Here is a 27,356-nt window from a genome sequence, read left to right as displayed (position 1 = left end):
AGATCCTTCATCTGTGTCGACCAACAGTGTCGAGCGTCCTTGATAATGCAGATCCTTCATCTGTGTCGATCAACAATGTCGAGCGTCCTTGATAATGCAGATCCTTCATCTGTGTCGACCAACAATGTCGAGCGTCCTTGAGAATACAGATCATCCATCTGTGTCGACCGACAGTGTCGAGTACCATTGTAATACTGATCATTCATCTGTGTTGATCAACAGTGTCGAGCACCCTTGATAATACAGATCATTCATCTGTGTCGACCGATAGTGTCGAGCAACCTTCTTAATACAGGTCGTCCATTTGGGTCGACCGACAGTGTCGAGCACCCGTGTTAATACAGATCGTCCATCTATCTGGTAGTCGGTCCTATTCTGTTTTGGAACGAGGTAAATTCTCCGGTCTCGTTCCTCATGGTTGTCCTCGTTATAAAGAGGGCTGGACGTTGTGATTTTATGTATTTGGACTGAAAGACAAAAAAATGAAAATAAAAGTGAAAGATTATGAATGATGAACATTATATGAGATGAAATAAACGGTTGTGGATTTTGGACGAGCGTTCCAGGGAGGAACGACTCATGGTTGAATATGGAATTTTGTAAAGTATGACTGTGGGCATGCTAATGCTGGCTTGGTCCATCCTGATATTCTGTGATACTCATCTTCACGTAGAGGAGAGTAATTCATGTGTGGGAATGGCAGGAGGTCCTTAGTCCATAAGTTAACATGGGCGACGTAAGAAACGGACTAACCTCGAGTGGCAGCTGTTGAGTGTAATACAGTTACTACACCACTCGGGTGCAAGGACGCCTGTAGCTACACAGATTCATACAGTCCGGACGGTCAGTCTAGTATCAGGAATTGATTTGAGTTAAGGATTGATTTAATTATATGTTGTGAAATATTTGATATGTTGATGTACTATGAAATGAATGATTTTACTTGAATTAAATTCAATAAGCTTACCCTGTGTTCTCTTCCTTGCGTTGTCGATCGTCTCTGTACATCCGTCCTGTTTATGCAATGATCATCCGTGTGGATGTGAGCAGATGGTGAGGCGTTGCTCGAGGAAACACTGGAAGAAGAAAATTTGGAGGAAGCAATCCTTGTAGATGTTGAAGTGAAGGTCGAACAGTAGACGTTCGGTTAGCTGTTTGGACTAGATGTTTCATTGTACTAATTTTTGGATCGACCTTTATATTATTTGGTCGATCGATTTATATCTGTGCTTTGTAACCATTGGTTGGGTACGTTTATGTCGAGCGTGTTTTTCTTATTTGACTTCTTGTAAGGCCGATCAGCCTAAACCCTTGCTTTCGTTAATTTAAGACTGATTTGTTTATCATTAAATGTAATTAATTCTACTATATGGTGTTACTGTATTTTGGGATGTTACATAGTATTAGTCAATCTTGAGTAGATAAGCTAGTCTTTTTTTTATAATAGTTCTATTAGATCTCAAAAAGATATTAATAAATTTCCTTACTTTTAATAAATTGCAAAAATTGTTTTATTTATTAATAAAAAGTTTAAACTAAACTATTTTTTCACACAAAATTTAACCATATAATTTTGTTTACATAGAAATAATGTTATATATACAACTTAGCAGTTAAGTTTAAAGAACAAACTAAATATGCATCTGTCCAATTTTTACTATTTTTGTTATTTCATTAAAGTTAATTATATACTGTTGTGTGTAAGTGAGATAGGTTAGGCCAAGTGACACTTAATTTAAGCATATTAACTGGTAAAAGAAAATAAATACATTTTTTTAATAAAATAAAAATATAAAATTATATAGCTTTTGTTAAATATAGTTTCACATTCATCATTTTTCAATAATTAGTTTTCTTAAATACTTCAAATTTAATTAATAAATTTGGACTACAAAATTACGTTTTATCTTATTGGTTAGTTTTTATTAAATAGAAATTAGCTACATTTAGGTAATAGTATTTAAACATTAAAATATGTATGAATTATTAGGAGGAGTTCCTAAGAAAGGGAAGGACAATAATGGATTTTGAATATAGACTCACTCACATTTCATAGAATTTTGGTTAAGTTGGACAGAATTTTGCTTCAATATAAATTACAACGTCTCTACTGATAATATATTACTTGGTTAATTTCATAAATTATTGCAATATATTAATTATATGTTGTATTACGAGTAATATAAATCTTAAATAGTTATTTTTTAATTTTGTTATTGCCAATTAAATGAAAATTAGTTACATTATTGTATTTTTAAAGATTGAAAAACTTGATTTAACCTTTTATTTAAATCATAGAAGTAATTGTTTAATGTTTTCTACATAAAATATTGAAATACTGTTATTATTTCATTATTTTTAATATTTTTTATTTCATAATATTATTATTTTTACGTTTAATCAATTATTTAATATTAATAATTTAATAATTATATTTGTCAGTCTGTATACTTAAAATTCATTTATTTTAATCCATACACATTATTTTTATCTTAACCTTTACGCACACCATTTTAATGTCTATCATCTAAACTTATAGTGACTAAAAAAGTTTAAAATAATATATAAATATTAAGTTATATTATTTTTAATATAGTAAAGTTTATTAAGTTATAACTACCAATGAATAATTAAATCTTATTAATTAAAATCTATAAGATGTAACCAAACTAGATTAACAGTTATTCCATATTGATTTAAGAATTAAAAATTATATATCAAACTTTTAATTAGTGAAATCACTATATACCTAATTAAAAATTTAAATTTTGAGTCACGTACGTCGATAAATATTTTAGTTTCCTATTAGCACTTTTATGTTTTATTTATTTATTCTACACTCTTTTCTCTCTCATTGTTTTAAACATATTTTCAATTTTAAATAAAAAATAATATTTTGACACGGCTAATTTTTTTCATATTCATTTCACAGTCCCTTTTCTTATTTTTTACTTTCTTCTTTTCTAAAATTACAAAAATTCACTTTTTTTACAACTATTTTATCTTTTGTTAAGTGTGTCAAATTAATGTAAATATCTCTCATGCCATTATTATTTTAAATAGTCAAAATAGATATAATATATAAATCTTAAGAAAAGAAAAGTATATGAGGTTTGGCATAAAATTATGTTAAGGTTACAATTTTTGTCCCGAAGCAATCATATTATCCTTTATTTACAATAAATTATTTTCTGATTATTAATTACTGTTCAGGTTAATAATACAACTTTTCAAATATAATTAATAAGAATTTTTGTAAAATGTGTCGTATACATATATCCTTATTTCGTTCCTTCTTAAAAATATAATGTAATGATGAACATGAACTCTAATGTGAGTTGGAGAAGTAAATATCTGCGTATTTGGTTTTGAAGAAGAAATTGGTAAGATATGTAACATTTATTTACAATTTAAATATTCAGAAAAATGAACATGAGCTACCTTCCAGACATAAGGTGCACTAAAGCTTGGTTTTCATAGAAGGAACCAACATCCCAATCCTCAGTTGCAGATGAAAGTGTCATTAAGGCAACAACAATTGATCTCATGCTTGGCCTAAGTTGCGGGTTTTCATGTGTACATGCTTTCGCAAGCTGAGACACCTGCAAGACACCAAAATAATCACTCTTTCTCATACATTTTATGCATCAAAAATCATATCTAATACAATATATTCATGATAATTATTCTTGAGATCTACATGTTTACCTTACTTTAAGATTGTTGATGCATTTTTATTAAATTGATTACCTACCTTAAATACAGAGTCAAGAGGGTAGTTATCACCAAGTCTAGGGTCAACAAGTTGACGAAGATCTTCTTTTGGATCTGAGAGACCAAGAACTTCTTCAAACTGCATTTTGTAAAACAAGTCCAAAATTTAGCAATGAAATATACAAGTGATGAGTTACAACTATTGTTGAGTTAAGAGCAGCATGAAAAAACAACCAAGGCGACCAGTCCTTTTGATTCACCCTCAGGATCGTTTGTCTTGACAATAGCTTCCTTGCCTGAGATGAGTTCATATAGAACAACTCCGAAAGCATATACGTCTACTTTCGAGGAAACATCGCCATATTGTGCATATCTACATCAAAACCCCCACATTTGGTCAAAATGGTCATGCTGTTATTGAACATCAAGCGAATAAAACTTCAAACACTTCCAGTACTACATAAAATAACTCAATCATGCATCTACTGTACAGTTGTATGCTATAGATTGAAGTTTCCCGTGTATGAAGTGAGAAAAACAGAACATTGTTATCGGCGATGCTACAAAAATAGGTTCAAACTTTGTAGAAATGAAAGTTAAGGATAAGTAGTTCCTTACTCTGGAGGCATATAACCAAAGGTACCCACAAGACGCGTGTGTAATGAAGAACTACCATACTCAGTCAATTTTGTGAGACCGAAATCTGCAACCTGTGGGAAGAAGATTGGACTCGGTATTCAAATTTTATTTATGAAACATCTAGAAATCTATTTACAAACCTTTGCACGAAAGTTTTTGTCTATCAAGATGTTTGCTGATTTAATATCTCTGTGGATGTAGACAGGAACTGTATGCTCATGGATGTATTCCAATCCTCTTGCTGCATCAAGAGCAATTTGCACTCTAGCTCCCCATGTTAACGGATCCCTCCCTGCAACCAACTACATTCAGACCCTTGAAATCAAAATGATTTCATCATTTTACGATCAAGTATATTTATGAGTAAGACAAAAGAAACCTGAGCCTCGCAAATGTTGGCTTAAATTGCCGTTCTCAATATACTCATAAACCAGAAATAAGGAGCCCTCAACACAATATCCAATTAGCCGCACCTGTATAGAATATGTTTGCAAGAAATCATGTATTGTGGAAATCCACAACATTGAATGTAACAACTGTATAGAAAACATGATAACAACTACTCCACCCAGGAGTTTTTTTTTTTCTTTTTCTTTTGTGGGGTTATGACTGTACATTTATTAAGGTAAAAGATTTTAGTATCAGCACAGCGATAATGTCATACCAGGTTCAAGTGATGGACATGCGTTAGAACCTTGAGTTCTGCAAGGAATTCATTTGATGCTTGCATATCCATCTTTTTAATTGCAGCTTTCTGCAAAAAGGAATAAATGAAGCGTTGGTAATAACTTGAATTTTCCATTTCTTACAAAATATCAGTCTTAGACCTGCATGATCAGACTTTGAAGAAATAGGATTCAATACAAGAGATAAGTATATGTTAAGCTTAAAGAAAACGCTAGTCTTATTAATCCTAATTTTAAAAGTGAGTTTAAAACATCATGACAAACCTCATTCCGAAGCTCAGCATAGTAAACAGATCCAAAGCCACCTTGACCAATTATATTAGCCACACTAAAGCCATCAGTGGCCTTGTCTAGCTCCCCATATGAGAACTCCACTGACTTGTCCACTGTAATCCCTGTCATCCTTGGAGAAGCAACAACAGAAGATTCCGATGCCTTGTCCAAGCTGCTTCCCAAACCTAAATCCATTTATCAGATAAGACCTACAGTTTCACATTTCATTTAAACTGAAAAAACCCTGAAATCTAGAATCAGTATTCCAAGTAATAAACAAGAGTTTAATTCTAACACTCCATATAAATATTTTTACATTATTAACTAATTAGAAATCACCCTTCATGCAATTTTTTAAGTAATAACAATAATCTTACAACATGTGGTAATCAATGATTGTTGACAAGATAAGGCAAAGAGATATGTTACTAAATCATGCATCATTGAACAGTGTGCAGGTAAATATTTATGGAGGATAATTGATAAAATAAGAAAGGGGTGTTTTAGAAGTAGCATTGAAACAAAAGACATACCAATACCATGATAGAGTGGACTACAGTGATCTTCAGAGGCTCCTGGGAGTGTGAGAAGGGATACCTCAGCCACTTTTCTTCTTCTGTGTAGTCCAACATATAGAACAAGTGCCAACATTAAGACCCCAGCAGCTCCTCCAACCGATATGCCAGCAATGGCTCCACCAGATATTCCTACTTAAATTTGCATAACAATGTCAGCATGTCATAGGAATTTAACCCACCATGATTTATGAAGCAGCAGTTTGCAGTGTCCACGTCACCTGATCTGCAAAAGGTTGGAACAAACATAGGATATTATTTCAGAGAGTAAATGTCAAAAATCTAATTAAATTGGCCGACATAGGATTGGGATGTAAACTTAGTATAAAATTCAAATTACCTCAGCTTCATAGGTGGAAAGTTTCCATTTTCATCTGCAAAATAGGATTTAAAATATAGAGCATCAGAAGATAATGTATCAAATAGCAATTCTAAACAAAAATAAGAGATAGCGAACCCATTGATGCAGTGTCTTCTTGCAAATGAATTTGTATCAAATTTGGACTGTCAAAAAACCAGTTGGCACACATGCATTTTGTATTAACTCTTTAAAAGAGAACATTAGATGATGATTCTCGTACTGTATATATGCTTTATTACAGTAATTTATTCATTATTTTTCTGTGGGAAATATCAGTCTTACATGGTGACCGTTTGTGCTTCAACCATTTAAGCATAGAAAATGAAAATGGAATACGTAATTCTAGTTCTAAACCAGCATTTGTTTCTCAGATGTTACCTTTCCTTCTTTTATACTTTTCTCATACAAACAATTATTTAAATCAGTATGTAGGTGTGTTTGTTGTGAGGTTTAGTTCGATCTTGAACTAAAAAGCGTTCGAACCAATAAAAAAGAAACATGAAGTGTTCTAGTTCGAGTTTTAGAATATTCCAAAACGATTTTACTATGCATAGTATATAACTACATTTTTGTTCTTCTCAAACATAATATTATAACAATCACAGTGAAATAATTATGCCAAAAAGCCAATTAATTTTGCACTATACTAATTAAAGTACAAAAAATTTTAAAAAAGCCAATGACATTGTAAAATTATTTTTTTAAACAGAAATAACACAAAGAATAGTTCTAATTAATAAACACAAAAGCTACATCTATATAAATTAGAATGTAATCAAATTAAATAAATAGTTCAACTAAATGAAATTTAGTTATATTTAATATATATATATATATATATATATATATACCATAACTATAAACACAGTAAAACTAATGAATTCACTTGATTTTTTAATTGTTTTTAAAATATACATATCAATAAAACTAATTAATTACTTCGTTTTTTTATTTTTAAAAATGTTTTACCAATTAAGCTACTTTTTTTCTTTTTATAGATACTCAGCTATACCTATTAGTGGATAACCCAAATTGATACAAATTAATTATGGCATCCTTCTATCTTGGTGTTTATTTTACCTTATAACTGACCCCTTTACTTATATCCGAATAAAACTATAAATATAAAAATTCTTCAAAAATCTTATTAAAATTCTGATTTATTTCACATTATATTATTTATGATGGATAATTTCAAATGTATAACTGACCCCATTCCGTACTGTTTCTAACTTTTTACTTGCCATTCAATAGGTAGAAAAATATAACTTTAAAAATTAAAGTACAAAATAATAATAATGTTGTTTTATCATTGCATAAAATGAATGCATTTGCTTACAATTATGTGTTACATACATAATTTTAATTAGATAATTAAATCGTTAAACAAATAAACAGTTTATTTAATAAAAGAATTATTTATACAAATTTTCTATTCAAACACATAACATATTCGCTTTAAACTAACTACTGTGTATCGTTTGTAAACTATTTTTACAAAATTATATATTTTCTTGAAACTATATTACTTTAATAAAATAGAAAGAAGATAATAATAATAATGTTACTTTTATGCACTTAACTCGTTTTCTTTTGTTTAATCGCATACAAGAGTGCATTAGGGTGTATCACATACACAATTAATAACGAAGTTGCCAACAAAAGGTTTTGTCAACTAATTTGGAATTTGATCTCGATCCTTCTAAAGAATCAGAAAGTGAGATAGAACCAGTATAATTGTGTACATTATCATTGCAAAGTGACAAACTTTATTGCATGGATGACCTATGTCTGTTTGTTTTCTATCAAAATTATCTTCAAAATAAATAATTCTAAAATTTTACTATATCTGTCTAATAATGGTTATGGGTCATGCATGGATCAACAAAATAATCATAAGAGAGTGATAACATATGAACAAAACGTGATCTGGATTCTTTTGTTTTATAGCCAGAGGACTAATCATCCTTAATAAAATATAACTTTTGTGTATTTTTTTAATTTCTGTGGTTAATTGATGTTTCCAAATATGGAGAGAATATACCAAATCTATGTAGCAAATACTTCAATATTCCTCGGACAAAAAAAAAATCACTGTTCAACACATGTATATGAAAAAGAGTCATAAACAAGGTTGTTAATTACCTTTAGCCGGCACGAACACGAGTCCACTCCCAGAACTGAAATTTGAGGTGGGGTTGTAGCGTGCCAGCAGCTCCGCCGGCACACCGGATTCCGCCCCAACCCCTTGCAAGTCATCACCCAACCGAAGCGGGTACGTCAAAAACAGCCCATAATGCTTGGACACGTGTCGGTTTCCGCAGGAGCAGTTGATGGTGACGTTGATGTTGACGTTGCCGGGAATATGACTGGGCGGGTAACTGTTGACCCTTCTCACCCAATCCTCGGTTGTGAGGTTGGAGAAAGTGGTATCCGCAACAAGCGTGTAGGTGTCCCCGTGTTGGATCCGGTAGGAGAAAGTGTGCCCCAAAAACTGCCCGTTTAAGCAGTCGCAGGAGAACGGGACGTTGATCCGCGTTTGGCTGTGAATGACGTTGGAGTCTTTGACGCTTGGGTTGTACTTGAGAATCTCCGATGTGGGCTTTCCAAAAAGATTGCTGATGAATGTGAGGTTGGTGTCCTCCGGTATGTAGTAGGAAGCTAGAGCAAGGTTGCAACCAGAATCACAGTCAGCTTTGACTCTTGTGGAAATTAAGAACTGAATTAAGAGAAGGAAAAGATGGTGTGGCTTTGGTTTTGTGGTCATTTTGTGTGTTAGGGATCAGAAGAGTTAGAAGCTTGAGAAGTTGTTATTACACTAGTGCTTATTTTATGTGCAGCTTCATTGATTTGTTATATTATTGCAGATGGCACCGATTGATGATGTTATTGACGTCAATGTTGTGTGTTGAATGAGTCTTCTCATTGTTTTTGTTAATATATTGTGGTGTTTTTCTAATACTTTTGGGACGATGATGCTTATTTTTTAAATTTGTAGATTACGTGAAGAATGTGACTTCCAATTACGCTTCGGATGAAAAGGTATGGAGAGCAACTCCAAATGGCCGTGTGTTGGATTTTTAAAGATTAAACTATGAATCAAAGTTTAAGGAATTATACGTCACTTTTCAATTTTCATAATCAAATAATGGTACTAGCTTTTATTTTATATGAAACTTTAGATCTGTGCATACGTTTAGGCTGTGTATGTTTTTTTTATCTTAGTAAATATATATTATATTAAAAGATATTTAAATAAATATTATATTAAAAATATTTAGAAGTTGAAAATAATAATAATAATATTTTTTAATTAATAATTAAATTTTGAATAACAAATATGATGGTTTGTTAGTTTCTTTTTGTTTTTACTTGGGCCAGGTATTAAAATTTTGGTTAGAAGAGACCTTTTTTTTTACATTAATTATAATCATATTCAATTGATGGTAAGAAATTAAAGTTAAGCAAGAATGATAAATTCAAAAAATGAGGCCAGATGTAACCTTTTGGACTGCAGTGAGATTTTTGAGATGATAGTTGAAGAATAATCTTTTCAGAAAGAAGGCATACAAAGGATGTTTTCAAGAAATAAATAGAACTTTGTTAGATATATAGGAATAGCAACAAATGTGTCTCTTGTATGGGAGAAAGGTTGCAGAAAAAAATTCAGAGCGAAAGAGGTATGTCCTTGGAAGAACTGAAAAAGAAGAAGTTTCAAGTGGGTTCCACCATGGATGTAAAGGTTCTTGCTTAATTTTCCACGTAAGCTCAAAGATATTTCTCTACGTGGATAGAAGCATGTAGATATTTTTGGTTTTGCAGTGATTACAACCTCACCATGGTGGTCACATGCTTAAATTGGCATCATAAAAATTAAGGCCTTTTTCCAATATACATAACACAAATTTTTAACACTGCTTAGCCATGGAATCCTCTGCAACTCTACCTCTTTCTCAGCTTCCTTTTGTGTACCCTGCAACACCCAGGAGTAACAAAGCTTACCCCTTTTGGCCTTGCAAGCGAAGAAGCTCGCTGCCAACACGCTTACGCTGCAACAAGATGTATGTACCAGGTAATTGGTTCGGTTACTTTTCTACTCTGTTCCTCTTCTCCATTATGATTAAAGGAACTAACATTAACCACAAAAATACTGGCAATGAAAAAGAATTTGTCACTGATACATTGATTTGTGACCAAATTAGCATTAGTTATATGTGATAGGGGTTGTGTTATATCGATTGAGATGCAGGATTTGGAGAAGCATCACCAGAAGCAAAGGCGGCTAAACACCTCCACAATTTCTTCACCTACGTAGCTGTGAAGATTGTTGCTGCTCAACTTGAGGTTCCTTCTCCTTATTGGCTTTGACAACCCCTTTATTGTTGGATGAATTTTTTGTGAATTTATATAGAGAGAGATTTAGACTTCCAACGTTGTCAATCTGATCCAAGGCTAAATAATAATAACAATGATTTGTCAGTGGATTTACTTTGATCCACGTTGTTCAACTTAATTCAGTTTTTTTCTTTTCTTTAATTTAATATCTATTTCTAGTGATTAATACTTTTTTGTATCTAATAATGTCATCTGTCAAATAATATTTCGCGGAGCAGAGCTACAATCCTGAGGCATATGAGGAGCTGATTGAATTTCTTGGTAGACACTCGTTGAATGATGGTGACAAGTTTTGTGCCGCCATGTTCAGAGAATCATCAAGACATAAGAACTTAGGTAACGGCTATTATCAAGCCACTCAATCCTCAATTGGTATCTAATTATTAATATCTGACAAACAACTTTGTTGTGTATTGCCATTGTATGAACGAAATCTCCGAACTAATCTGGCACGTACATGAATAGCCCTACGCATAATGGAGGTAAGCAGATTTTTATATTATCCATCACCTGTTAAGGAGTTATGATTAAATACAAAGACGTATGATTATAGGTGAGATCAGCATACTGCAAAAATGATTTTGAATGGGACAACTTGAAGCGCCTAGCCCTCAAGGTTTGTAGCACAATAACGTTTATGTTCAGGAATCCTGCAGAAATTTATTCAACATTCTGTATGATTGAATAATGTTTATATTTCTGCCCTTATCTTCTTGTAGATGGTCACAGAATCTAACACGAGGCTCATGACGGAATATGTCTTAGAAACCAGTCATGTTGAAAGTGAGAAGTGAATAGTCTTCAACCAAAGCATTAGCCGCTTTATTCCTTCCGATCGAAGAGGAGCTAGGGCAATGTACCTATTTATATGTACAGAAAGAACTGACACGTTTATCAATCAATTTTATACTCCAGCATTAGCAAGGTTATGATTAAAAAAACAGTTAGATCATAGAATGGTTAGACAAATTTGATATACAAATTGATAATCAACAGATATATTGTTTGGTTGTGTTTAAAAGCTTCAAAATTTTAAATACACATTTGACGCATGGAATGTGTGAAATCCCTTTCGATTTAAGTCAAACCGTTTATAGAAACACACTTTTACTTGGGAGTAAAAGAATTGTCTGGTCCAAATATGTAAACATTCAAGCAGACATAAAGTATCATATTTCAAGACAAATATCGGTGCTTTCTTCAAGGCTTGATTCTGAAAACATATAATGCATAATTAATTATCCTTTACATCTGAAATGAAACACTGTCTAAGGATGAAACAAACAAGCAACAAGCATTACCTTCAATTCTCAATGTTCAAGGAAATAGTTTCTCTTTGATAGTTTACAGTTTACACTTTATGATTTCCAACCAACACAACTAAAATCACCTTCTTCACTAAGATATAGGGTTTTCTTGTCAGAATACCAACTACAAATATCACATGAGATGTATAGCTTGAGGTTTACCAAGCATAGTCTATTCAATATAACTTGTCTACTTCGCACCTCTCGTGCTATGCCATATAAAGTAGTGCAGTTTAGCAAATGTCTCCTACCCAATTTTGCCAAAGAATTGGATTGGTGACACAGTGTACTCCGGCAGAACTAATCAATGATTAAAGATACAAGCATCCTCGGTTTTAGAGTTCAATGCATTTGTCCTATAGTTTTAATGAAACCTTCCTTTATGCTCCGATCAAGCAGACTTCACAATTATTTGCCACTGTGGCTGCAAATGACAGCAAAGAGGTTGAGACAAAGAAAGGTAAAGGTTAGTGTTAATAAGGTTGTCCGCTGCCGACGACATTTGTTTCTAAAGCACATGCGCATATGATATTGTTGAAAATACGTTGAAGTTTATCTTCTATCAAATTTGAATTGATGCTAAGCAGTATCCGCTTCATCAACATAGTGATGTAGATCACTTGAGGCGTGAATTTCACCATTGCTGAAGTATGAATGGGCATATTCTTCTATGTGATCCGACCTGCAAAATTACGTGTCATTAGCAGCATACACTTCAAATTTGACCAAGTGAAGTGCAATTTCAAATTTGATCAAATCAATATATATATTGAAAATACTGTTAACCCTCAAAACAATGAAATGACAAGTACAGCCATTGCTCCTTTCATGTTGGTAAGATTTCCTAGCTTCACTAACAGAACCAAAACGGAGTGAGAGGAATTTTCATCTTAGCAAACAAGATTTCTTTGTACGACCAAAAAAGCCTTCACAAAGTAAATTGACTCTATAAGTGTAACTATGGTACGAACAACACAACACCCAGAGGACAATTACCTATACACGTAGTTCACCATGATCCCTCCACTTTGAGAAAGACCTTTTTCTGATCGATCAGCCATCCAATTTATTCTTTCAACCATCTGTCCACATCGAGAAGCAAAATTTTATTCACGCCAATTTAATCAAATTACAACTGAAGGATAGTTGCAGATAGGACACAGATTTGCTACATGAAAAGAACCATTTTACCATATTGATTATAGAGAAAGAAATACCAAGAAAACAACCCATACAATGACTTCCGCGAAAAAGCCATCCAAAGAGTATAACGTATTATATGGAAACTACTGCTTTCAGAATGAAAATAGCATTAACAATAACAATGAAATTAATTGGCTCTACATTATGGTTGTAAAACATACCGCTCCATTTTGCAAGTGAAAATTTGCTACAGAGTCCAAAGCTTTTCCTCTTTTCTTCTCTTTTAGAAGGTACCTGTGATACCAAAAGAACCCCATATGCTTCCAGATTACTTTGACTTATAAATTATGAGTATTAGCAAGCGACCTAGCTCAATACGATGTTTCAAAGAAGTCATTTCTAACATGGCTTTGTTTTATTTCCCATAATTTGTTTCCAGCATTCCAATACCTGGCACACAAACGCATCAAAGGAGCTTTTAATGCTGAACGAAGTTCTGGAGAATGTATCCACTTAGAGGATGTAGAAGTAAGCAAGTTGAACATCAAATCCATTCCATTTTTTCCCGAGGCAATATCCCTGCATCTCATATTGACATTAGTCACTTGATAGTAACCCAGATACAAAGTAGGGGGGAAATCAGAAAGCAAAAAAGAAGAGAAAAAAAACTTAACCGCTGAATGTTGCAGTTAGTATTAATGATAGGGAATAATAACGGTTCCCGCAAGCATGACACGTTTCAAGGTCATATTTTGATTCATCAGACTACATGAATTGTGAACTTGCCAAATCACACCATATCTAATCATGCAATCTGAAGCTTGAATAATGCACTTTTAATAACTGCACAAATTTTCTACATTTTTGTTCAACACATAAGGAGCCAATTGGGCTCACAATAAAGGAGAAACAAAAGAAGACAAAAAAAATGTAATGCAGCTAATAGGATAGTTTACTTGATGATATATGAATATGCGATAGTGGTGTTGCCAAAAAATATCCAGAAATATCATAACATAAAATATGAAGATAGAACAGTATATATCTTACTTAGATAAACTCATAAGTGCTTCTTCTTCCTCTGGTTTAAATATATTTTCATAGAAAGTGGAACTAGATCCATCGGCTTGGGATTGAGACAAATTGCTTCCTTCAGCAAGTAGTGTCTGAGATACTGCTAACTTGGATAAAAGCCATGACATGAATCCGGGGATGGGACTTAGAGTTGCAAAGGTCTACAGCCAAAAAATGATCAGCAGTCTTGGATGTGGTAGGGCGTAAGTAAGATATTGCAGTATCCTAAGAAATATGACATTAATCAAGAAAAATCCATAACACATGGGCCCAATTACTAGTGGGATTAAGCATATTACTTTTAGATTGCACTACAAAGAAGGGAAAATATCAATCTGAAAGAATGGTCTTTTCGGCAAAGTGCCACGTGTCTATAGTTCTATAGTGCTTTTGCAAACAATGACTCCAGAAATCTGCATCTTTCAGAGGAAGGAAAGATTTAAAAAACCCAGGGTTTAAAGAATGAAACCATAAGGTTGTACTGATATACTTGGAAAACCTCCCATCAAATGAGAAGATTTAAAGGGAAGACAACACATTTTGTTTAGCCATTTCCATTTATAGCAAAAGCATGAAAATAAAAGGTCAGAAGCTGAGATTAAAAAAAGAAAAAAAAACGTAGGATAGAATTATGTTCATTAATTGTTGTGCATTCACAAAACCCATGAATCTCCGTATAATTGATAAAATACTTACAGAAATGTGCGGCATCTCTCTTTTCACCTGTGTTACAACTCGTTTGATAAGAAATTTTCCTAAGTTGATCCCTGCTAAGCCAGGCTGCAAATTATACCATATCAGATATAAAACTATCTCCATCGTTATTCTTCTTCAGGGAATCAGGAGGGGGAGAAACTGACAATGATATAAACAGAAAGCAAGCAGATCAAAGGTGCGAGCATGAATAAAAACAGAACATAAAAGAGAACGGGAAAATTTAAGCAAATTGTAGCAATAATTCCAGTCGGAGAAAAAGCCAAAGAATAAACAGTTCACTTTGCACTAAGAATGGTTGTACTGAACTTCACCGAGATATTTAGTTAAATCTCCACTAGTCATAACTTTCATTACTTTTATGATACATAGCATACCTGAGTTGATGATATAGAGTAGAACAAGGCACATGTTGCCTCACTTTCAGGTATAGGAGGACTATCCCACAAAACTTCCTGTGGAATAAATAAATACTGTTAAGTTACTGAAAAAGGGTTTGATCCAGTTGAATTTTAATAACATTAACCTGTATAGTCTGAGCAACATCCTTCAGCAGTGCAACTTCAATGAAAATTAGGGGTTCACCTGAGGAAAATATAGAAGACCACATAATGTACTTTAACACACTTGAAGCTTTAAGAATAGACCTCTTCAAATGAGACAGAAGTTAAGTGAACTGTTGGGTAGGAGCACTCAGTAACCTTGATGTTTATAACAATAAATTATTTTTGCATTTACAAGAATAATAATAATTATCATAATAATAAAGAACTAAACTATTTCCTTTGACCATCTTACCAATGTTACATTAACTCCTACAATTCTCAGTGGCATATTAATCACAATCACAATTTTCAAACAGCGGATTTGAGAACAGGTATATAACGACATATTTTAAACCAATGATATGCACTGGATCACAAAGGGGAAAATAGCGTAGAATATAGAAAGTATTAGCACCAAATTTAATTTTTCAAGCTCAGGAGAATAATGAAATTCCACTGTACTGCCTACTTAATACGATCACTAGAAAGCATTTTGACGTTACTAACTTCCTGAGCCGCTGATACAAACTCAAAATATTAAATAGAGGTGAAAACAATTACTGCTAGGATGTTGGTTAGTGCACCAGTACAAATTATAAAACTGTGAGAGGTAGAGAACAATCTTTCAGTAACAAAGGATTAGAGGAACTGCTGACCAGGGATAGCTGGATGTAAATACCCAAAACAACGACGGCCAACTCCCAGCCTTCTCTTAAGATCTAGAAGGTTGCTAATTGGGTGAACAGCCTACATAAGATATGAAAGATTATGCATACAGTGGAAGACCAGAGCTACATTGAATGACAGTTCAAGAAAAAAAGAGAAAAGTACTTCATAAGCAACAATTTTCTCCAGCAAAGAAGCAGGATCATCCCATGTAATCTGGTGAAGCTCTAAGGCAGCAGGACTAAGCCATGTAACAAATTTTTCCTTTAAATAAGAATCCAATGCTCTCAGAGATGCAATATTTTCCTCTCTGTGTAGTGGAAGAATTGAATCATTATACTCAAAATTTCAGGAAATCAGTTTGAACTCTTGTTCTTCTCTTATCTTTCTTTCATCATTTCCTCCAGAAACGTTATGAACTACAGGTATCTAAAATTCGTACTTGTATACATTTATTTCATTTTAAGGTTCTCCTAGCAAAAATTCCTTGTGCAGACAAAGGTAACTAAATTTCAAAAAGCAAAACGATGAACTAAGATTTCTTTTATTTGCTCCTTCCGTCATTGCCAGATAAGAAAATTAAAGGAAACAGATATAGCAGAAAAATTGTTCAAAATAAAATCGCGTAGCACCAGTCATAAACTTACGCTAGAATGGTTAGGATATCTTCTCGAAGAATGGATAAGATCCTCAACCCTCCTGGATGAGTGTTGAGACGCTCAAAAAGAACTTCATAAACTGGCTGAAGGGCATGTCTCAAATTCCTCTCAATGCGATAGAAAGGAGAAAACAAGCTTTCATCTTCGTAATCACACACTTGAGTTTTGTCTGCCAATCCAATAATTTTTCTTTCACACAACAGTTTTGAAAGCAATAATTGAAAGAGTTACACAAGCGCGCATGCCCACGCCCACGCCCACGCCCACGACATATAATAACTCACCAGCAGGTGGTTCAAGTCCAAGGTACTGCTTTATCAGGTCACGCACTTGTGATCGATTGAGATCATACTCTCTGGCAAGGACAAGAAGCAACTTGCGACGGTTTTCATGAGAAAGACTAAAATAACCCTACATCATCACACCGGCATATGGAAATGAAATAAGCAATGACAAAAAAAAAATAGAATTAAGAAAGTTTCACCACATTAATTAAAATATAAAATCAGACTACCTCCGAGAAGTTGTTAAGAACATCATCCAGAACTTCTGTTTTGTTCATTGATATGGCAGAGTGCATTGAGGAACGGACACGCTTAAACTCTCTGTGAATAAGTTAAAAAAACAACACATAAATAACAGAAGAAAAAAATGAGCCAAAAAACGTAAGCAAAATCCAATTCCAGGTATGTGAAACAAAAATTAAGAAAATAACTAAAAAATAGGAACCTCTCGGAGTTGCCGGAGTCATTAGGCACCGCATTTCCTTCACCTGGAGATCCGTTTTGGCGAGAATTCTGCTGCTGCGTTTGATTCGTCACGTTCTGTTGTGTATTCATCGCAATCGAAAGAACCGTAAGTCGGCAAGAATCAAAGTCTAAGCTAATTCATGCACATAAAATATTATGGACTTGATTGAATAATCGAATCAAAACAAAATGTTTGTATGAGAAAAATCTGCACAGAAAAATCAGGGGAACTAAAAGGAACGAATGGAAGGTAAAAGCAAGATTATTTTACTCACGGCTAGAGGAATGGGAGAGAGAGAAAGGTTTGTACGATCGTTGGGCTTCATTCTGGCGCGCATCAAAATGGACAAAGCTTTTTTGCTCATTTTCTTTTATTATTATTGTTCTCCTATTTATTTGGTGAAACATATGTGCGTTCCACAATCGAAATCAACAACTGGTATAGTGAATGAAGTTTGCTTTCTGCTTTTGGATCGCGTGTTACATCGCTGTTTGGCAACAACCCCTACTGTTTTTGTTTTTAAGTTCTTATTCCGAGGTAGAAGCGCGTTGCTTGCAAGCCACACATTTTTCTCATTCCTTTCTAGGGTCAACGTCTGACGCTGACTATCCACATCACTGTAGATTTTCAGGTTTTGGGCTGCATGACCCAAAATGCTAACAAATTGGACTCTTTACTTTTGGGTCAGCTGTATTGGACTTCTATCTAATTGGAAAAAATGTCAAGTTTGAGGGGAAATAACGTACAATTCAAACATGTAGTGTAGCATGGACTCATTATTCCTTATTAGTGACTTGTATCATTACCATATGCTTAATTTTATACTTAACCAAGTTTAATGAACGATTCGTTGCAATGATGCCTTCCGTCTTAATAAATGATAAAAGCAAAATCCTTCAACGGATTAAATTCGTTGAAGTTTTTAAAAAATGTGGGGTAGAAGGAGAAATGAATGGAGGTACAGGGAGAAACAGTCTAATTAAAATAAATTAGAGTGCCTAAACCCTATATCAAAAACATGTACTATGAATGAGCCAATGAAGATACTTTGGCCATCTAACTCACCCATGCAAAAAATATAAAAGAAGAGAATAAAGAGAAAAGGATTTTTATTCTGAATGCTATATGCTAGTTGCTAAAATGTGGTCACTGTAAATATGCATATATCTTACTTACAATCCAAGAAAATGAGAAATGAATGCGGATAGGTCACAACTAGCTTCTCGGGAGCACATTCTTTCCTTTGATGTTCATCCATTCTTACAGTATATTCAAAATGTTGTTCTGCTCTCATTCAACAATACTCTTCCCTTCTTTTACATTACCTTTTTCCATACAAATTGGAATTGTTGAAATGGTTACATTACACTACACTTAAATGATTTCAATAGAATTAAATTAAATTATCAGAATTTAATAATTGCTAAAGATCAACGAAAACATTACTTCATAACTTAAATGATGCAAGAAACATGAAAGCAAAAGTTCCTACGACAATTACAGCACACAAATATCTTTATAAGAAATTTAGATTGGATAAAAGTATTATGGTTGCGTGATCTGATGTTGTCTTGGTGTTTGGGTCTGTGAAATTTTAGGTTGTTGGCATTCATACAGAAAACTGATACACGACTCGTTGACCCTGATCTCCTCTGGCGTGAATGTTGCTTGTTCCGTAATCCGTGATTGAATCTCTACTTTGATCTTTGATCCCCAGGGAGAGGAGTTTTCATTCACCACATTAATTGCAACGTCCATCTCACTGCAAGGGCAACCAACCACCGACGTCGTTTTATAGAATAACATCATTACACTTTGTAAATAAACATACCATAACTAAAACATGTTTATAATAAATGTAATAATCAAATTCAAAATCAGTGAAAAAATATTTCTTGTAAATGTTTTTATTCAACACGACATTACAGATCTTAGTTGTCTTTGCTCATGCTTCTGAAAAAAGGTCGATTTATTTGTTTTTTTTTAATTTTTTTTTATGAAAATGAATTTAAGGATAAAGTTATTAGTCAATCCACATCTCACAATGTCTTTAAACAAAAATATCTTCTAAAACAAACAAAGCATAAGTTTTTTGTCAAATATACAAAATGAATGGAGTGTCAAAAAGATAGTTAACGTTTGAATTTATTAGTAGTGACAATTTAGCAGAGTTATTTATTATGGTGAGTACTTTCGATAATATAATTATTGAATGAGAAACATCATTATTCGAGATTCTAATTGTTGGCTCAGTGATTATGACAAACCATGTTAACAAGGCATTACTACATCACTTGGATAGCTGTTAATCTAGTCATCCCAACCAGCATCACGCTAATTTTAATATCTCAATGCATGTTTATTCTTCGTTAATTAGACATGTTCGTTTATTTAAAATTTAAGTGTAAGTGGAATTGATTTTGAATTGTTATTGGAAACTGTGTACAAATTTTCAAATTATTAATTTTTTATCAATTTAAAATTTATTGATAATCACAAAAAAAATGTCTCATTTTATATTATCGAATTTCAGTCGTAATTTTATAAATTTGATTGAATTTAAACTATTATAAAGTGTATTACTTGTTATTGGTATTGAGTAAAGTGCATGACACGTGGGCAATATATGGAATTGTGCGTTCGTATTGTATGGAAGGAATCTATGATAAGTCACGGGCAATTAGGCATCACTCATTCCATACAAAAATCATTAAAAAATCAAATTAAAAGTAAACTATTGTTAACAACCCTTGGCCCCATGGAACACTTTTCACGAGATATTCAATTCTCTCTTCTTACTTTCATACTCTTTACATGATTACTTTCCACACCTCATTTCTTTATGCCAAAATTCCCGTTTTAAAAAAGTGTTGCTTCCTTTACTACTATTCTATTGATTTTTAATTATGTAAAAGCTAACCAATTAATTCACTAATGCAAAATACGCTCTGTGTACGAAATTTATTATTCTCAATATTAAAGGAATTAGTTAACAATATTAAATTTATTATATATATCTATAATCAAAATTATTTTTATAATTGTTGAGGAATATTATTTTTCATTTATATATTTGAGTTGATTATGTTTCCGTCTCGCGTTGTAAGTTGTTATGTTGTAGTTATTCTTAAAAAAAAAAGATCTTAAGTCACAAAAAATAGTGTTTAAGTCTATTGTTAAATTAAATCATAAACGTTAAGAAATAATTAGTGTTCTAAATTTTCTTTATAATTAGAGGGTGAGGATTATTAAATATCTATGTCATTTATAGTTAAATGATTTTAGTTCAACGCGTATTTATATTTTAATATACCGAATGCCAAATTAAATCTATTTGATAGAGTATAAATCAATTTCGAAATTTTACAAAATTACCAACTTTACCCACTAATAGAACGTTGAATATCAATTATTATATTAGAATTTAATTTATACAGAAAACGTTGAGTGCTGATAAAAAAAATGTTGAATAGAATTCAATGAAAGTTCCTAGTGGAGTAATTTTTTTATACTCGTATTCACCATACACACAACTTCCTTGTTTACTCAGGCCAATTTAATTTCGATTATTTCGTATAAGTTGTTCTAACGTTGATATACTGTTAATGTGCATTTTTTACATCGCCAAATAGTAAAAACAATGTTCTAAATGCAACTTTTAAGATAATGATTACATTACTAACACTTTTCGATTATGTAACAATTCATATCTGGATTAACTGTAAAGCGAACAGACGTCAAACTTTGAAAATTATTGTGGTTTCCCTAAAAGTGATAATGAGATACCCGTAGCTTCTTCCTACGTGCTAAATTACCATTATTGAAATTATTATTTTATTTTTTTATCAACATATCCATAATGACGAGAATGTAAGAGAAAGAGAAGAATGATGGAAAGTGATCCGAATATCAATTTCAAGCTTATTGAGTACATGGTTTTGTTTTTGTCTTTTTGTGACTAGAGACGTAAGAAAATGTGCTTCATCCAATGGCTAGTTTCGTAAAATTTATAAAATACGAGGAAGACTATGTGAACTTAGATGGATTGAGGTATTTTTGTGTGGTTCATTCGTGTAGCCTCTAAAACGGGTTTAGATTTGGTGGAGTTTAACCCACGATATTTGGTTGAATTAAGTCTAAGATATCCAAGTTGAAATTAGATTGAGGTGAATTAGGTAGAATTAAGTTCGGGTTAAATTGGTTAAGGAAATTTAAGTTAATTGAGCTTTATTTGATTTAGGTCAAACTTAATATATATTTGGTTTAGTTAATTTTATGGTCTCAATATATTAAATCAAATTAATTTAAGTTGAGTTTAGTTGATTAAGTTAGACTAAGTTGGATTAATTGACTTCAAATTAAAATGAAACAAATTAATGGAGCATATTTATCAAGTGATATTAAGTATGTATTTAGTTAGGTCTAATTATATTGAATTACTATAAGTTAAGCTTAAAAAGATTGAATCATCACATTAGATTGAGTTTAGTTAGGTTACTAAACAAAGTCAATTAAATTTTAAAATTTAATATAATTTAAAATTTTGGATAAACTAAGTTTAACCTAATTTAAAGTAGATTGAAAGAAAAATTAATTCAATTCAATCAAATTAAAATTAGCTTAGATTTTGGATTTAATATATTTTATTAAATCTAAATTAAATTATGAAAATTTAATTCACAATCATTATAACAGTCTACAAAAATATAATTTTTTTATTTTCTTTAATTATTACAAGTTAATTATTGAGCAACCTATGTAGGTAAAAGAAATGTACATAACTATGCGACATATAATATTTATAATCTTGTTACAAAATTTTAAATCTTTCGAAATACATGAGTTAATCAAAATATGAACCAATACTTTTAAACTACAACATATAAGACATTATGTACATTCTTTAAAAAAAATTAAACTTCAACTCACAACTTACTGAATAGCACCATCATTACTTAATCTCATCTGCTCACATTACATAAGTGATCATTACAAAAGAAGCATGACAACCAACAAACAAATGAGGGTAATTTAATGATGACTTAATCATACATATACAATTCTTACACAATAATATATTTTTCAATAGTGATAAATCAACCTTATCCAAAACAACATTATCATATCACAGGATAATTGTCAATTGTTAACATACATATAACCTAGACTCAATTATTCATATTTATGCATCTCAGAACTCTAAAAGTTTTTTTGTCTTGTAAAATGAAATTTTTAGTGTTACAATTCTAGCAACTGTACGTGGTTTCTCTCTCTCGTGACAACGTGGTTCGCTTATAACTTAATAGAAATTAACTCAATACTAGCTATAGGAACCTTATTCTCTTTTCACCACTTTGACTTTTCTTTTATGAGTTCAAGAGTCCAGGAAAGTATACAAATAACTTCTAAAAGTGTCCTTAGTAAATGCATAACACTAGACTTACAATTCATGTCACCTTACGAACTATACGACCATACAATTCAAACACAATATTCAATCCACATATAATAATCCTTATACTTGATAACATTTTATCAAACTATTCAAACTGACCACATACATAATCTTAAGTCACATATCTAATATTTAATAAGATGAAAATTAAATAAAAAACGAAGAAAAAGAATGGAGAAAAATCGTTAATATAATTAAAACTTAAACAAATTTAATTTTATAAAAAATAAATTTTGTATTAAAAACCTACACATAATTTAAACATTTTATTATTATATATTATAATGATATTTTTTATAAGTTTCATCATTACATTTAAGTTATTTTCTATATTTTTACAATCACATATAAAAACAATATGAAAAATAAATTTCAGTTATTAAAAACCTTCACATGATTTTATAAAAAATAAATTTCAGTTATTAAAAACCTTCACATAATTTAAACATTTTCTTATTATATATTATAATGATACTTTTATAAAATTCATCATTACTTTTAAGTTATTTTCTATATTTTCACAATCGTGGATAAAAAGAATATGAAAAATATAAAAAATAAAACACGTGAAAGAAAATAAAAAGAAAAAAATCACTAATAAACATGTAACATATGTTTTTCATGTAACAGTTTTCTTCATATAAGTAGATGATAAAAATATATTTTTCATATTTTAATTATTATTATATTTTAAATTTGTGCATAAATATTATTCATAGAAAAAAAAAGAGAAAAGTTATTGTTAACCAAGCTCAAATTCTCTTTTAGAATACAAATTATATTACAAAAAATAATAATAATAATAAGCCAATCTTATCCTACGGAGTAACATATTATGTAGTTATTATATCCTATTCATCTACTAAACGAATAATAAATTTAGAATACATAAATTATATTATGTAGTTATTATATCCTATCCATCTACTAAATGAGTAATAAATTTAGAATACATAAATTATAGTATGTAGTTATTATATCCTATCCATCTACTAAATGAATAATAAATTTAGAATACATAAATTATTATTATTTATCATTTAATGTCCTCAATGACACGAGAACTAAAATCTAAATATTCAAGATATCCAAATGGAATTTAAATGTAAATTAATTGTAATTACATAGCTACAACTCAGTTTTTATGTAATGAGAGAAAAATAAAGGAGCAATTCTTGATAAAACGAGTGTTTAATTTTTAAACTGAATTATACTCAGTTAGCGGTGGAATTTACAATGACGGTTAATGAGTATAAAGTAGCACTGATAAACTAAAATAAACAAGGACAAATACTAATTAGATTCATTAACTTAATATTTGAAAAAAAAAAGAAGTAAACACTAAATAAAACTAAATGAAATAACGTAAATCGAGGAAAAAATATTTTCTCTTATATTCAATGGTCAAATCTGACATTTAAAATATCTTCCCACGGCTGACGTACTAGTTAAAATCTCACCTAATAATTTGTAGATAACTAAATTCAAAAAATAATATATATATATATATGTATATAAAAATAAGTAGAGAATATTATATATATATAAATATATTCTTTTACATGTTTTAAATTACACTGTGCATGTATTTAGTACACTCCTTTTCTAAATTTAGTGTGGTAGTTCATAATATTAACTATAGAGAAAGAAAAATATACCACTGTTATAATTTAAATAAAAATGATTAAAATAAATAATTTCTTGAATAACGTAAATAGTAAACATTGAAAATATATTTAAAAGACAGAAGTCAAATGAAAAAGAAAGCGTCTCGTATTCAAGAGTCAAACCTCTGATGATTAGTTTGTCCAAATATTAATGAATTTAATTTCTCCTATAGTTGACCTGTTAATAAAAATCTCACCTAATGTCTCTTTATATATATATATATAACCATTACTAAAGACTAACTATATGTTTAATTACTTTAATCATTATTGCAGTTCAAATAAAAGCAACCAAAATTAAATTTGTTTTTATAAGGTTGGAACTTTTTTATTATTCTACCAAAAATGGAATATGTCATTAATAATTATTTATGCTGATAAATTTTTAATTAATTTTAATGAATCTTTGTTTTGTTCGAAATATGTTTTCGTGATATTAACCATATTTATTTATGCCAATAATAATGATAATGGGATTCTTTTTATTGACTATTCAATCAATATCGACTGATTTTTTTTTTCGGTTGACATCAATAAAAAATAATCTTAATTAATATTCAATGAAAGTTTTTCATTGTTAAAATTAAAAACAAATTTTAACAAATTATTATCAAAAAACAATATACGTTGGTAAAAAATAGTTATTGTATTCATCAGTATAAAAATTATAATGTCACTGAAAACATTTAGTTCACGTGTTAATGTTATTAAAATGCAATCTTTAACATTCATCAATAAAACTTGCTAATATTGAGTAAATATAAAAGTGTTCTACAATGATTAGGATTCTAACCAATTAAATAAATATAATTTCTATAAAGATTAATAAAAAAATATCTAATCATAACTAAAATTGACATGAAAAAATACAAATATTTAATTAAGATAAAATTTAACATTGTCTAATTTTAAACAATTTAATTATTTTAATAAAATTGTATATTTTTTAATTTCATATAAAAAGTTGTTTCGTTCTATACATATCAAATTCTCTATTAAAAACAATTTAAGAATTTGTAAAAATATTGATTTATTTATTCGCGTATCTTATAAAAGAACACTGAAGCAATTCACCTTTTCATTTTTCTATTATAATTGTAAGTTTCGTAATTAACCTTACTTATTTATTTTGATTAAGAGTATTAATAAGCGGTACTAAGTTTTTAATTATTTATGATTTAATTATCTATTTATATCGTGCATACAAAATTGATAGTTTTATTTTCCAGCTGGTCCAAGTAGAAGGAGGGAGAGATACTAGTAAAAGATACTTAATTTAGTATACTGTTGTTTGTTGGTCTAAAACGAATTTGATTAGATGTTAAAAACAAACTTACATTTTTTCTTTATATTTACTTGTATTTGTTTGGTTGAAGAATCCATTATTAGTCATAGATTAATCTTGACTCAAGTATGATATAATCATATTTATTATTAAGTTTTATTTAATGGTTTTATAATCATTTTTTAAGTTGTTTCTTAATTTAATGTCCAACAGATACTAGTTGATCGAGAATCGCTTACTAACTTATAACATTGTCTGATTGATTTACTGATATCAAACTCGAGCAAGTGCAACGAGTCTTGTCGTGATTACTGAGGTTAATTATGACATGAAGGTCGAAGTGTTGGTATAATAAAAGAAATTTCCAATTTCTATGTATGCGTTGTCTTTTTTATTCAACCATATTTCTCGTTCTCGCCGTGCTATCTAATAATGTTTTGATGCTTAAGTAAATATTTTTATTGTTATTAGACAAATAGGATTGGATATTAAACAAAATGTATCTTTTTTTCTTTACATATACTTGTATATATAGGATTGATTTATCATTGTTTATTACAAACTAATCCTAATCCAAGCAAGGTGTAATCACATTTATTACTATGTTTCCTTTAATGGTTTCACAAATCATCTTTTAAGTTGTTTATAAATTTAAGGCTTAATACTTATGACGATTCCTATTTTCGTTAGGTGTGTTCGATTTGGTTCCAGTTTTTTTTCTGTTCAATGTTGTCCTAAAGAATGTAATTTTTGTTCAATTTAGTTCCTTTTGCAAACGGCGTTTAAATCGTTAATGACAGACAGTCCAGGTGTGCACAAGACTAATGAGATGACATTTAACTACTGCTATGTTATCATCTTCTTCATCCTTATGCCCAAACAAATACTGAAACCCTACCCTAGCGCCGCCACCAAACCCTAACGCCACCGCCACCACAAACCTCGTCTAAAGTCATCATGCCGCCATGAAGCCGCACTTGCAGAGAACCATGACAACCATCACACGCAACCTCCATGGCCACCACCATCAAAGTTGCGATCTTCCCCAAATCACGAAACTCTCCTCAGGCCATTGCGCTACCCAGATCACCTCCTCGCCTCCGCCATCACAGGATTTTCTCAAGCCGCCACTGCCAGCATCTCGTACCTGCAAATCAAACACAAGCACCCAAAAACAGAGAAAGCTGAATCGCACCACCCAAACCCTAAGTCTTCACCATCAATAATGTCACAAGCCACCCTAATCTCAAACTCCATTCGAATCTTCATTCTCGCACATCATCCATGAATCATCCAAATCGCGAGCTTCATCGTTAGCGTGACAATCCTTGTTGTCGTCGCGCAAAGCTCCAGGGCCATCATCTTCTCCAACCTGCAGAGAACCACAACGAAATCCAGAAAAATCCCAAATCAAAGAAACCCGCTGCTTGCCTCCACCGACCACCATG

General features: G+C 31.2%; 3 protein-coding genes across 4 annotated transcripts; 1 reads left to right on the top strand and 2 right to left on the bottom strand.

The window, feature by feature from the left end:
- Positions 1–3,326: 3,326 nt before the first annotated feature.
- LOC124838490 (chitin elicitor receptor kinase 1-like) lies at positions 3,327–9,030 on the bottom strand. Its single transcript, XM_088116646.1, has 12 exons — positions 8,394–9,030; positions 6,228–6,261; positions 6,109–6,113; positions 5,846–6,019; positions 5,304–5,497; positions 5,018–5,107; positions 4,733–4,826; positions 4,494–4,645; positions 4,333–4,424; positions 3,949–4,087; positions 3,755–3,853; positions 3,327–3,602 (listed from the first exon to the last, which is right to left on the bottom strand). The coding sequence occupies exons 1-12, from the start codon at positions 9,013–9,015 to the stop codon at positions 3,438–3,440; spliced, it is 1,860 nt and encodes a 619-aa protein (XP_087972772.1). The 5' UTR covers positions 9,016–9,030; the 3' UTR covers positions 3,327–3,437.
- Positions 9,031–10,129: 1,099 nt separating this feature from the next.
- Positions 10,130–11,695, top strand: RBCX1 (Chaperonin-like RbcX protein). Its single transcript, XM_047314239.2, has 6 exons — positions 10,130–10,320; positions 10,498–10,592; positions 10,862–10,979; positions 11,109–11,125; positions 11,197–11,259; positions 11,363–11,695. The coding sequence occupies exons 1-6, from the start codon at positions 10,173–10,175 to the stop codon at positions 11,435–11,437; spliced, it is 516 nt and encodes a 171-aa protein (XP_047170195.1). The 5' UTR covers positions 10,130–10,172; the 3' UTR covers positions 11,438–11,695.
- A 223-nt stretch (positions 11,696–11,918) lies between these two features.
- LOC124838598 (malonyl-CoA decarboxylase family protein) lies at positions 11,919–18,008 on the bottom strand. Of its 2 annotated transcripts, XM_088115953.1 has the most exons (16): positions 17,776–18,008; positions 17,481–17,575; positions 17,266–17,356; positions 17,036–17,162; positions 16,740–16,920; positions 16,258–16,402; positions 16,083–16,173; positions 15,408–15,466; positions 15,259–15,336; positions 14,864–14,947; positions 14,144–14,328; positions 13,544–13,672; positions 13,315–13,387; positions 12,947–13,032; positions 12,495–12,632; positions 11,919–12,374 (listed from the first exon to the last, which is right to left on the bottom strand). In XM_088115953.1, the coding sequence occupies exons 1-15, from the start codon at positions 17,863–17,865 to the stop codon at positions 12,530–12,532; spliced, it is 1,617 nt and encodes a 538-aa protein (XP_087972079.1). In that variant the 5' UTR covers positions 17,866–18,008; the 3' UTR covers positions 11,919–12,374; positions 12,495–12,529. The 2 variants fall into 2 exon arrangements, with proteins under 2 accessions (XP_087972079.1, XP_087972078.1); XM_088115952.1 differs by having other exon boundaries at positions 11,919–12,632; positions 17,776–18,007.
- Between the last annotated feature and the right edge of the window lie 9,348 nt (positions 18,009–27,356).

Source organism: Vigna umbellata, chromosome 5 (genome assembly GCF_029865625.1).
Source record: "Vigna umbellata cultivar VRB3 chromosome 5, Vumbellata_1.0, whole genome shotgun sequence".
NCBI lineage: Eukaryota > Viridiplantae > Streptophyta > Magnoliopsida > Fabales > Fabaceae > Vigna > Vigna umbellata.
This window is presented reverse-complemented; position numbering and strand designations above follow the sequence as displayed.

Bases quoted from the DNA above. Each gene is read 5' to 3' on its own strand.
- LOC124838490 (XM_088116646.1), bottom strand. From the start codon at position 9,015: ATGACCACAAAACCAAAGCCACACCATCTTTTCCTTCTCTTAATTCAG. The intron at 6,262-8,393 runs GTAATTAACAAC...CCTATTTTGCAG, and splicing joins CGTGTTCGTGCCGGCTAAAG to ATGAAAATGGAAACTTTCCA. The intron at 3,603-3,754 runs GTAGGTAATCAA...GGTGTCTTGCAG, and splicing joins CTCTTGACTCTGTATTTAAG to GTGTCTCAGCTTGCGAAAGC.
- RBCX1 (XM_047314239.2), top strand. From the start codon at position 10,173: ATGGAATCCTCTGCAACTCTACCTCTTTCTCAGCTTCCTTTTGTGTAC. The intron at 10,593-10,861 runs GTTCCTTCTCCT...TTCGCGGAGCAG, and splicing joins TTGTTGCTGCTCAACTTGAG to AGCTACAATCCTGAGGCATA. The intron at 11,260-11,362 runs GTTTGTAGCACA...ATCTTCTTGTAG, and splicing joins TGAAGCGCCTAGCCCTCAAG to ATGGTCACAGAATCTAACAC.
- LOC124838598 (XM_088115953.1), bottom strand. From the start codon at position 17,865: ATGAGCAAAAAAGCTTTGTCCATTTTGATGCGCGCCAGAATGAAGCCC. The intron at 15,337-15,407 runs GTTAATGTTATT...TTTATTCCACAG, and splicing joins ATGTTGCTCAGACTATACAG to GAAGTTTTGTGGGATAGTCC. The intron at 14,329-14,863 runs GTAAGTATTTTA...TTTTGGCTGTAG, and splicing joins GAGAGATGCCGCACATTTCT to ACCTTTGCAACTCTAAGTCC.